Source organism: Oratosquilla oratoria, chromosome 1 (assembly GCF_046742065.1).
Source record: "Oratosquilla oratoria isolate Oo_2021 chromosome 1, ASM4674206v1, whole genome shotgun sequence".
Classification (NCBI taxonomy): domain Eukaryota; kingdom Metazoa; phylum Arthropoda; class Malacostraca; order Stomatopoda; family Squillidae; genus Oratosquilla; species Oratosquilla oratoria.
Window position 1 is genome coordinate 82,134,271 of NC_134777.1, and position 12,739 is coordinate 82,147,009.

General features: G+C 39.5%; 1 protein-coding gene across 3 annotated transcripts in view; it reads left to right on the forward strand.

Annotated features, from left to right (window-relative positions):
* Nucleotides 1–8,114: 8,114 nt before the first annotated feature.
* The window catches only part of Zip102B (Zinc/iron regulated transporter-related protein 102B), a 570,902-nt gene continuing 566,277 nt past the window's right edge, over nt 8,115–12,739 (forward strand). For 2 of the 3 annotated variants that reach the window (XM_076173514.1, XM_076173608.1), the window contains exon 1: nt 8,115–8,389. In XM_076173514.1, coding sequence (XP_076029629.1) covers nt 8,294–8,389 — 96 coding nt within the window. In that variant the 5' untranslated portion in view covers nt 8,115–8,293. The remainder of the gene's footprint in view (nt 8,390–12,739) is intronic. The other variant, XM_076173425.1, reaches the window with a different exon arrangement.

A 12,739-nucleotide genomic window follows, 5' to 3' on the forward strand; every position in this document is an offset into this window, starting at 1 on the left:
GTTTGAGAAGGTGTGTGAAAGAAGGAAGCTGGAGATAAATGTGAGCAAAAGTAAGGTGATGAGATGTACAAGGGGAGAGAGTGACAGCAGGCTGGAAGTGAGTATAAATGGTGAAAGACTGGAGGAAGTGGATAGTTTCAGATACTTGGGTGCGAATGTGGCAGGAAAGGGAGGAGTTGGGGTGGAGGTAATATGTAGATTGAGAGAAGCGAGTAAATGCCTTGGTGGATTGAAAAGTGTAATGAGAAATAGACATCTGGGAATGGATGCTAAGAGGAGGTTATATGAAGGAGTGATTGTGCCAACACCATTGTACAGGGCAGAAACATGAAACATGAGAGAGGAAGAGAGGAGTTTGAATGTGTTTGAGATGAAATTTCTGAGAAGTATGATAGGGGTTACTAGGCTGGATAGTGAGAAATGAGGAGGTAAGGAGGAGAACAGGGGTGGAAAGGGAACTGGGAAATAGGGTTGATGAAAGTATTAGGATGGTTTGCACATATGGAAAGAATGAATAAAGAAAGATTTGTGGAAGGTAGAGGTGGAAGGAGTGAATATGAGGGAGCGTCCTAGGATGAGATGGATGGATGGGGTGAAAGGGACATTACAAAAAAGAGGAATGTCTGTGGAGGAAGGACGGGAGAGGACAGAAGATAGGGGTGAATGGAGAAGGGTTGTGTATAGATTATGCTGTGATGCATGAGGGGGAATGGGTAGGGGATGAGGAAGTATGTATGAGAAAAAAATGAAGCAGCCCGAAGGGATTTCTCCCCGTCTTCTCCTTTTCTGCATGGGGGGACGGAGAGGGGGTCGTCAAATTGATGAAGCGGCCTTGCTGTAGATGTGCTGTGTCTTGTGACACTGCTTTCTGACCCAGGGCAGTGGACAGGATGCAGGAATGACCCGTCATCCAGGAGATGCCAAGATAAGAGGGAGGGAGGAGGGTGGAGGGGAGTGGAATGTATTGGAAATGGAATGGGTGGGAGTGGTTTCTATGCCTTTTTCTTTTTGGCTACCCCCATGTAGGGGGAAAAAGCCTTTGGTATATGTATGTATGTATGCTTTCTCTCCGCGATGGCTCACATCATGGTTCCATTTTGTACAACACTCACCGACAAAACCAAGGATCTTCTGTGGGCCCCCTTCAGGAGGAAGCTTAAAAAAAAAAAAAAAAAAAAAAAAAAAAAAACGCCCTGGCCGCCGACTTTCCTTCACTAGACAAACCGCTCATCCTCACCACCGACGCTTCCAAACATGCCATCGGGGCCGTCCTGGAGCAACATCCAAGGACGCCCCCGACCCATTAGCTTCTTCAGCAGGAAACTGTCGAGGGCCGAGAAGAATTATTCAATAGTCGACCGAGACCTGCTGGCAGTCTACCAGGCTGTCAGTCACTTCAGCCATTTCTTCGAAGGCATGCCTTTCACAGTTCAGACTGACCACATGCCCCTGGTAAACGCCTGCACGTGTCAATATTACACAAGGTCCCAGCGGCAGCGTCGTCACCTCTCTGCCATCGCAGAATTTAACTGCACCCTACACCACCTCCTCGGCAAGCGCAACCTCGTATCCGACGCCCTTTCACGAGTCGTCATAGGCTTAGTGCACTTGGGCCTCAACTACACCAAGTTTGTTGCAGAGCAACGAAAGAATCCGGTCTTGACAGCTAGCAAGACCTCCATCCCTTCACTTCAGTGGGAAGACATCGTACTCTGCCCCAACGGCACAACTATCCTCTGCGATGCCATCACCGGACGCCCCCGCCCCTGGATACCTACCACCATGTGACATGTTTACAACCTCATTCACGACTTATCACACCCTTTACGACGCGCCACTGCCCGTCTTCTCAAGGAAAAGTTTGTGTGGCACGGCATCACAAAGGATGCGAAACAGTGGGCTCGCGCATGCATCGCCTGCCAGAAATCCAAGACGCATCGACACACCGCAGCGTCGTTTCGCCCATATCCATGTTGACATCACGAGTCCCCTTCCCATCTTCGAGGGACACCGCTACCTGTTTACGGCAATCGATCGCTCACGTTCAACGCGTTGGCCAATACCTCCTTCTCCTCTTGTGCTGCCGCCTTTGTATTTGGATGGATCACCAAATTTTTTTTTACCTGACAACATCACATCAGACCGTGGCACCGCATTCACCTCACCACTTACAACCCCAAAGCCAACAGCATGCTGGAAAGCCGCCCTGATGTCCCGTTACACCGAGGCATCATGGTGCAGCCAACTTTCGTGGGTCCTACTCGGTCTGCGAACCTCATCAAAGGACGATCCCGACGCCTCACCACCACCCCTCCGAAATGGTTTGTGGTTTACGGTGACCCTCTCGTCATACCAGGCGATTTTTACACTGACACAACCGCTAACAAGGGCCTCAATCGGCTCAGTCGCATCGTCGGAAAATTCTTCCCTTACCGACAGACTTACAAGCCAGCAAACCGCCGATACATCCCCTAGGACAGTGGTTCCCAAGCTTTTTTTGGCCGCGACCCAAATCCAGATCTGGTGAAGATGTGGCGACCCAAGCATCAAAAAGCAATTTCGAAAGTCTTCTTTTATTGAAAACACAAGTGTAGGGAAGCTTTTGATTGAAATTGTTATTTTTCTAACAAGGTCTCGCGACCCATTCTTGAATTTTTCTCGACCCATAGTTTGGGAATCGCTGCCCTAAGACCTACACTCATCAAAGTACTTCTTCCTCAGAAATGACGCCAGATCGCCGTCGCCTACTCCGCCCTGCTCAGGTCCGTTTGAAGTGGTTCAACAAAAGAAAAAGGCCTTCCTCCTCAGAATCAAGGGCGCAGACGACTGGGTATCGACGGATTGCTTCAAGCCAATATACCTTCAAGACGACACCACCCCTCCTCCCCAGTTCAGCTCTGAAGAGCAGGCCACCCGCTTGCTTAGGCAAGTCGACACCTTTTTTGAGGGGGGGATATTGTGAGGTTTCTGCCGTCTACATGAAGTCAGGTAATTAGTCGCGGGACAGAAACCGAGGCCGGCCGACCTACCATCATATGCCGCTCCTAATGAGTTCGCACCTCGTACGTGATTTGCTCAGTCACACATCGCTGGGTCGGTAGATTTGTATAAATAGCCTGTAATTTTTCCAATAAAGCATTTTGGATCCAACCGTTGTCTTTATAACACCTTATCTGTAACCAGTGGCGGATCCAGGATAAAATTGGGGGGGGGGGCTAACCTGAATTTTGTAAATGTAAATGACGCTTTGTGGTAATGAAAGAACAAATTTGGGGTGGGGGGGCTTCAGCCCCCTCAGCCTCCGTCCCCTGGGTCCACCACTGCCTGTAGCAATGCCGATCCAAGGACAAGTTGGGTGAGATAGACGAGTAGATTAAAAAATAACGTGGAAGCGGTAAAAGAGGAAATGGAATTAGTCAAGTAAGTTAGCTTAAAAGAACGATGGGCAATGGAACATGTGTGTTACTGACTGGCTAGCTTAATGGGAAACGTTGAATAGACCAGGCAAAAGGTGGGGAGACAAATTAAAGATGTTTGCAGGAGTTACGTGGCAAATGTTAACGTAGTGTGCGCATCATGGGACGGTTTGAGAGAAGTTTTTGTTCAGCAGTTGTCTCAAAATTGCTGATAACTTGATTAACTGAATGTTCGATTGATAGTGTAGGCTGAAGTATGCAACGTCGTATCACATTCCATCACAGATAAGATACAAGAAATCTGCATAAAACATCTACATTATATATATATATATATATATATATATATATATATATATATATATATATATATACACACACACACACACACTTCAGCGAATGGACGGCTTGGATGACGTTCTGAAGAAAACTGAAGTCTGTGGATCCCAACGCAAAGAGAAGTGCCTAGTGTTTTTACAGGGTGGGGGGGAAATTGCTCGTGGAGTAGTGGGAAAGTAGGGAAAGAGGAAAAGGGGAGGGATTACTGAGGGAAATGGAAGGAAATGAGGAGGGAGTAGACTTGGCCCAGCCAGACAAGCGAAAGGTAAACAAAAGACTGAGTGAGGATGAAATGTCTAATAAAAATGTAAAGATTAGAAGTATAGAGAGGAGCAATACAGTAGAAAGTGACGAGAATATGTTCCAGGGATTTAAAGAGGGTGGGGGGGACACAACCCCCCCTCCCCCCCGACTGATAAGACTAGAGGAGAGAGTTGATAAGGTGATCGAGGACTTGGAACGTAAGTTAGGTAATGTTGACTCCATTTTCCAGAGAATTGAAAGGTTGGAACAACTAGAGAAGGCTAACAGAAACTTAACTGAAGAAATAGAGGACCTAAAAAGACAGTTAGGAAATGTAAAGGAGGAGAATGAGAAATTGAAGAAGAATAGTAATGAAAACAGAGAGAAAATAGCTAAAGAAGCTAAAAATTGGAGAACAACCCAAGAAGGGAATAAGGTTTCATTCACTGACATAGTCAAACAGCAATTGAAAGAACATAATGAAGACTCAGTTATTAAAGTGATGAGACAGAAGGAGAATATAGTAAGAGAATTAGCTGACAAAAAGAAATGTATAATTATATTAGGAATGGAAGAGAAACATAACCCAGATAGAACCGCAAGAATCAAGGAGGAAAATGAAAGAGTAAGCAGTTTATTAAAATTAGTCCAGGAAGATGAACCAGAAATTATAAAGGAAATTGAGGAAAAATTCAGACTCGGAAAATATAGTACAGATAAGACCAGACCAATTAAGATTAAATTCAGGTCACAAACAACGGCAGAGAAAATTCTATCCAAAACAGGGAAACTAGCAACAAATGATCAATATAAAAAGGTATGGATAAAAAGAGAAATGAATAAGGAGGAAAGAGAGGCAGAAAAGCAGAAAAGAATTGAAGCTAAGGCAAAAAACGAGGAAAGAACGGAGTCAGAGAAAGAGAGATTCTATTGGAGAGTAGTGAACATGAAAATAAAGCAGTTCGACATACTAAAGAAAAACATAAGGGAAACAGAGAACACAATGGAAGTGGCAGAAAACTAAGAGCGTCTTACACAAATATAGATGGATTGATAACAGGATTGAATGAACTGAATGATTATTTGAAAGAAAAAGAACCGGACATAATGGGAATTGTAGAAACAAAATTAAAAGGCCCACTACCACCCAACAGTGTAGGACATGATGCATACAATTATTGGATTAGAAACAGAGAGAAAAAGCAAGGGGGTGGAGTTATGTTCCTGACTAAGAAGGATATAAACGATCAATTATGTGCCTCCGAAAACAGCCTCATGGGAGGAGAGTGAACATAATAGTATGTTAGAGGACACAAAGATAGCATTAACTAAAATAATGGAAGACGGAGGAAGAATAGTTATGATGGGCGACTTTAATTGCAAAGAAATCTGCTGGGAAGAAATGACAGTAAAGAGTGGTGATGACTCATGGGGAAATGCTCTACTTGAGATGATTACTGACCATTCAATGACACAATGGATACAAGAGAACACTAGGTATAGAAATGAAGAAGAACCATCGAGGCTAGACTTAATAATTACATCTGAACCTAGAATAGTGGACAAGATTGAATATAAAACACCAATAGGTAAAAGTGACCACATATTGATTGAACTGGAACTTAATGAAGAAAAATATATGAAAAGAAATGAACAATATAGAAAAGGAAGAATGATGTATGAAAAAACAAACTTTGATAAAATAAGAGAATTCTTCCAACAAGAAAACTGGGAAGAAATATACAAAGAAGAAACATCAGTGGAAGAGAAATGGAATATTTTGACAAAAATTTACAAAAAAGGAGTGGAAAAGTATGTCCCAAGACAAAAACAAGAAAAAGAATATGTAAAATGCTGGTACAACAAAAGTTGTAGGGAGTTAAAAGACAAAAGAGACAAAGCCTGGACCAGATGGAAAAAAGACAGAAGACCTGAAAAATGGAAAATATATTCTGGTTATAGAAATGAATATGTACAAAAGTGGAGAGAGGAAAAAAGAAAATATGAAAAAGATGTTATAGAAAAGTGTAAAGATCAACCAAAACTATTCTACAGATTTGTAAACAATAAACTGAAAAACAAACAAGACTTGGAGAAATTAAGACAAGGAGGAGTTGAATACACTGAGGAAATGGAAATGGCTGAAATTATGAACAGGCATTTTAAATCAGTGTTTACAAGGGAAAATATACAACCTGAAGAGATTGAGTGGAAAGAAAAAGTCCCCCCTATGGAAGAAATAGAAGTAACAAAGAATGAAATATTGACACACTTGGGTAATTTTGATGTCAGAAAATCGCATGGGCCAGATGAAATAGCAAACTGGATTCTGAAAGAATGCAGGAATGAACTGGCAGACAAAATACATAGCATAATAAGCAGTTCCTTGAAAGAAGGAAAAGTTCCAGAAGATTGGAAAAAAGCAAATATAGTACCTATATATAAAGGAGGAAATAAAGAAGAACCTACCAACTATAGACCAGTCTCTCTAACAAGTACAATAGCAAAAATTTGTGAAAGAATTATCAAAAGTAGATGGGTAAAATACTTGGAAAAAAACAACGTACTAAATCCAAGGCAATTTGGATTCAGACAAGGACGATCATGCGTCACCAATTTAATATGTTTCTATTCAAGGTTAATAGATATAATACAAGAAAGAGATGGATGGGCTGATTGTGCATTTCTAGACCTAAAAAAAGCTTTTGACAAAGTACCACATAAGAAGTTGCTTAAGAAATTAGAATATGAAGGAGGAATACAAGGTAAATTGCTAAATTGGATGGAAGACTTTTTGCAAGAAAGAAAAATGAGAGTAGTGATAAGAGATCAGCACTCAAAATGGAATGAAGTAATAAGCGGTGTCCCGCAGGGAACAGTTCTGGCCCCAATAATGTTTGCTATATATATTAATGATATGGATGAAGGAATTGAAAGCTATATGAGCTTCTTTGCAGATGATGCAAAACTACTGAAAAGAGTGAAAACTGAAGAAGATTGTGAATCACTACAGAGAGATCTAAATAAAGTACAAGAATGGAGTAGGAAGTGGGAGATGGAGTTCAATACAAAAAAGTGTAGTATAATGGAATTTGGAAAAAGCAAAAACAGAATAACAGGATCATATAATTTGGGAGAAGAAGGAATAAAAAAAGTAGAAAATGAGAAGGACCTGGGAGTCATTGTTATGAATAATATGTCACCTGAGAAACATATAAATAAGATTTTTGGAGAAACTTATAATTTAATAAGAACAATCAAAGTGGCATTTACATACCTGGATGAAGAAATGGTGAGGAAAATCCTAATCACCCTGATAAGACCAAGATTGGAATATGCAGCAACGATATGGTCACCAAGTACAAAAAAATGTATAAAAAAACTTGAAAGAATACAAAGAGCAATCACAAAACTGGCACCAACACTCTCAAAACTATCATATGAAGAGAGACTACAAAAACTTAAACTACAGACACTAGAGCAAAGAAGAGAGAGAGGAGATTTGATAGCTATTTACAGAATCATGAAAGGCATAGAAATTACTGATAGAGAGAATCTGATAAAATGGGATGACAGAAATACAAGAGGACACGGAAAGAAAATAAAAAAATACAGCTATAGAAGAGATTTGAAAAAGAACAGCTTTCCTCACAGAGTAATAAACAGTTGGAACAAGTTAGATGAGAAAGTGGTGTGTGCACAAACAATACATGAATTTAAAAATAGTTTAGATAAAATGAGATATGAAGACGGGATCCCACGAGCATAGCTCCCCTTCCCGTAAAATACAACTAGGTAAATACAACTAGGTAAATACACACATACATATATATATATATATATATATATATATATATATGTATATATACATATATATATTCATATATTTATATATATATATGTATACAAATATATATATATATATATTTATATATGTATGTATGTATGTATGTATGTATATATATAATATATAATTATATCATACAGGCTTTTTAGGTTAAAGAATAATTCTTATTCTATTTGTATAATAATATAGACTGTTTTTAATTTAATTTTTCATGTTTATATACATCCTTGATCTATATGAACAATAGGCAATCATGTATCGTGATTCGTGTTTACGTCAAACAGCAACATCCACGAAACTAAACAGCCGTGTAGTAAGGGATCCGGGTTCGGGTGTGAATATCCGCAGTTGTTGCTATGCAACATTTCTTATTTGCTCGCATAAGTGATACTAATGCGCGTCCCTGAACTTCAGATATATTAAGAATATATTTATAGGTTACATCACAATGGAGCCAGTTTGGGTGCTTACACTTCTTTCCTTGTCGATGTTGGCTGGATGCTACCTGGCGGGTATCATCCCCTTGGTGATGCCAATGTCAGAGGTAAGTTATTTGTCGTCCTCGGACCTGAGAAACGCCACACATTCTGTCTTGTATAACCGAGATGTAGACTGTTCCTAGAAGTATAATGGGTGAAGAAGTTTAACATATGGATACTTGTAGTCGGGAAAAGTATGCAAGTAGAGGGAATGCAAAAAATTGGGTAAAATTCTAGAATCCTGCAAACATGGATATAACATGAAACTTAAGTTTTCCAATAGCTCCTTAGTATAACTTAACCTAACATAACCTAGCCAAATGGGTATTTGTGAAGTTTCATCTCACCTGATAATCTGATTGCACAACAGGTTGTATACTTTATGTATATAATAATCAAGATTCTATATATTTATAATTAGAACAAATCCAAAGACTTTTCTTGGTAATGTTTATCTCAAATTGATAAGAGTAAAAGAGGTATGGAAGGCAGATGTGGAGAAGGTGAACATGAGGGGACGTCCTAGGATGAGGTGGATGGATGGGGTGAAGGGGGCTTTGGGGAAGAGGGGAATATCTGTTGAGGAAGGACAGGAGAGGACAGAAGACAGGGGTGAATGGAGAATGGTTGTATATGGATGATGTGAGGTAGTATGTGTGAGCAAAATTTGACACAGCCCGAAGGGATTTCTCCCCGTCTTCTCCTTTTATGCATGGGGGGACGGAGAGGGGGGGTTGCCAATTTAATGAAGCAGCCTTGCTGTGGATGTGCTGTGTCTTGCGACACTGCTTCTGACCCAGGGTAGTGGACAGGGTGCAGGGATGACCCGTCATCCGGGAGGAGCCAAGATAAGAGGGAGAGTGGAGGGGTGTGGAGTGTATTCAGGGATGGAATGGGTGGGAATGATTTTATGCCTTTCCTTTTTGGCTACCTCCCTTGTAAGGGGGAAAAAGCCTTGGTATATGTATATGTATGTATGATATTAAATGATGAAAAAAAAAATTCTTGTAACTTTCCCGCTATATGCCATTTTGTCTCATCTGCTTGGACAGCAATTTGTATATTTTTTCATCTGTTTTATGACAACTCCAACAACTTTTCTTTTTAACATTTCTCCCTCAAATCATTATTAAAGGATGATAAAAAAAATAATTCCTTAACCTTCCCGTCACCTGCACTCCAAAGTGGTGTCATGGCTGTCCAAAGTTGAAAATATGCATTTTTAGGTTAGGTTAGGTTAGAATAGGAAGGAAAAAATAGTGGGTGATATTCACAACAAAAATGGCGCTTTGTTGACATGTAGTGGGAGGGTGTGGGAATTATTTTTTCACTATCCCTTAATATTAATTTGCAGGAAAAAACTTTACTAAAAATAGTTGTTGGATTTGTTGTAATATAGATGGAAATAATATACAAATTGCTATGTGAGCTGATGAGATCAAACTTCACAAATTTCACCAAATGTAACCATTCCTTAGAAAAAATAGATTTTTAAAGTGCAAAAAAGAAGTGAAAAATTGGTAATCTTCCTCATAGAGTTGCAAAAAAAAAAATCTTATTTTTTTGTGAGATATATAATTTTTTGTGAGATTTATTAACAAATAAGTCTCAAACAAATAATAATAATAATGTCATGCCCCTTACCCCCAACTTATACACCTAAGTCTCATAATCCAACACTTGCCAACTGCCACTTGTGTAGACATATGAGCCATGGTGTTGTTTTATATCATGGGCCAATTCTTGAATTGGGTTTATGTCTTAGCCCAAACATCCACACACATGGCAGTTGGCAGTTGCCTGATGTATGATGATTCATTGATGCATTACAATGCTCGCATTATAAAATATGAAGTCAGAGCTGTGTTATTCGTTCTCTTTCACTCTGAATATGTTAATGAATACAGAAAATGCGATCAAACCAGGTTACAGAATACAGGGGTCACTCAACTACAACTACATAATGAATATAATCAAGATAACAGTGCATCCTTGTATACCCACTCCTGTCTCATAATGCCTGCATTGGCATCATCATATGGAAGAGGGTAAGCAACTTTTTTTTTTCCCCTTTCTTTTATTAATATTATTATTATTATTAATATATATATATATATATATATATATATATATATATATATATATATATATATATATATATATATATTGTTTTTTTCCTTTTCTCTCTCTTGTTCTTCTTTCTTTTTTCTTTTTTTCAATGGAATGTGTGACCAGGAAGTAAGATCAAAATGAGTGGGTAATAACATCTCTATAAACATGTGTTTATTCACAAACAACCTTAACTCCTCACTATGTAGCCAGGATAGCTTTAAATAACTAATAATACATACCCTCCCCAATACAAAACATGCATATATCAAGTGGTATGTATATTACAGTATCATTCCCTAGCTAGGCATAGTACATGTTAATGTTCAGTACAAGGCACAATCCACACCTCCATGGCATTCTCATGGTGCATTTTGCAATTTTTAATGGCATGAGTCAAATGACAATATCATGCTGAACATATTTTCAGTACATTTGAAGGAAAGGGATTACATTGAAACACATGTACCTGCAATTTATAAGGTCATGAGCTGAATGTCCTCAGGGTTGCTCTTCGACTTCCAACACACTCCAAGATATATTCCAAAAAAAAAACATAACTGTGCCCTCTGTCTCACAAAGCTGTCTCCCAAAATTACTTCTCAAATACATAACTGCAAAAGAAAAATAGCTGCTTGGAAAAATTGTTGGTTCCAATATCCCTTTTGCTGCTCACTCGTCACCTCCTGGCAGGAAATAAAAATTGTGTAGTAGTTGTATCATTGGTGGGAAACTTGAAAAAATATTTCAGGGCATTACAATAGGCTTGATGTTTGTGACAATCAGGGCCCTCACAAGGGGGAGGGTATATGTCTGGTAGTGGTAGTTCTAGCCTGTACTTGCTGTCCACAAGGCTGACTAAATAATGATAAAAAAAAGTCAAAGGAACCTTGAATATTTTACCGCAATCGACGAATTTTGTGTTAGAATCAACAAAATATGAAATATTTTCCCTTGTCCTATCTGCAATAGGGACATTAAATATATATTTTTTTTTTAATCTGATCAATTACATCACAAGTCAGTAGCTAAGATAGACAGTAAGGGGTGGTGGAGGTGGGAAGGGGTGATGGGGGGTGGTATCACTGAGAACTTTGCCCCAGGGCGGCACTTTGGCATGTAAGGGCTCTAGTGACAATCAATGCATTACCCCAAGTCTCCTATGCAGGAAACCCACAAGTCTCAGGTAACTGGCTACAGCCACCAAGTGGTGCATAATTCACTCATGGAAGAAATATTGTGTTATTGTTAAGGGAATGTGAGTATGGGATATTGTAGAATGAGGTGCTTAGTCCTCTGTATAGTGGTTGTGTCTAGGGTAGTTTCATTCTGTGGCCAGGTTGGATGGAATCCTGAATACAAGTGTGTCATTGTGGTTCTTACCCTGGTTGAGAGGGGTTTTTCTTTAGGGCTGATGTCTGGGGTTTATAATGTAATGTTGAGTATCATTGGTGGTAAAACTGCATTACATGGCTGTTTTCCCAGGATTGAGATTTGTATGCATTCTTTTTCTTAAATTTTCCCCAGGTTTCTAATGTTCCCTTACACTAATCTCCCAAGGTTCTAGGAGAATTTAAGATCCCAGTCAAGGCTACTAAACAAGCACCAGACATCAAACCATACCATTCCTCTGTCATATTGTTGATTTGCAGGTCAAGGAATCCTTTATGAGGGTACTCGTCTTAATCCCCCATGAAATTAGTGTCCAGTGACCTTGATCTTTTGAAAAAAGAAAAAAAAAAATCATGTGCACTCATTTTCATATACTCAGTACTTTCGTCTCCACAGCAAGGCACATTGGAATGAGTGCTACTTCCCATGTTCTCTCGATGAGACATTCCCTGTAAAGCTCACAGGAGAGGTATAAAGTGTGACCATGGGAGCTGCCTGCCACATCTTACCTTAAGGCATGATCTATTGAGTAATGCCTGACTTCTGACTTTAACACTATGATTATCATTTCTTAAAAATAATTATTTTCCCAAAATAACAATGAAGAAAACACCATACCCTCCTCATTAAGTTGACAAGGAGCTTTTCTGCCTTCTTGGGGGTTTGGTTTGTCTTCCTTTGGTTTGTCCAGGGCCATCTCACTGGATTCAAAGATCCACTTCTCACAAGCACCAGTTGTGGTGTGTTCAAGGAGGTAGGCACTTACATTTCTAATCATCTCTGTTACCCTGTATGGTCTTACCTATTTAGGATTTAATTTTCTGCACAACCCCAGCTGTGTTGTTTCTTTCTGCATCTGCACAGTTTCACTGATCTTGATGCACTGATTCTTTGAATTCCTGTTTGCTACACTT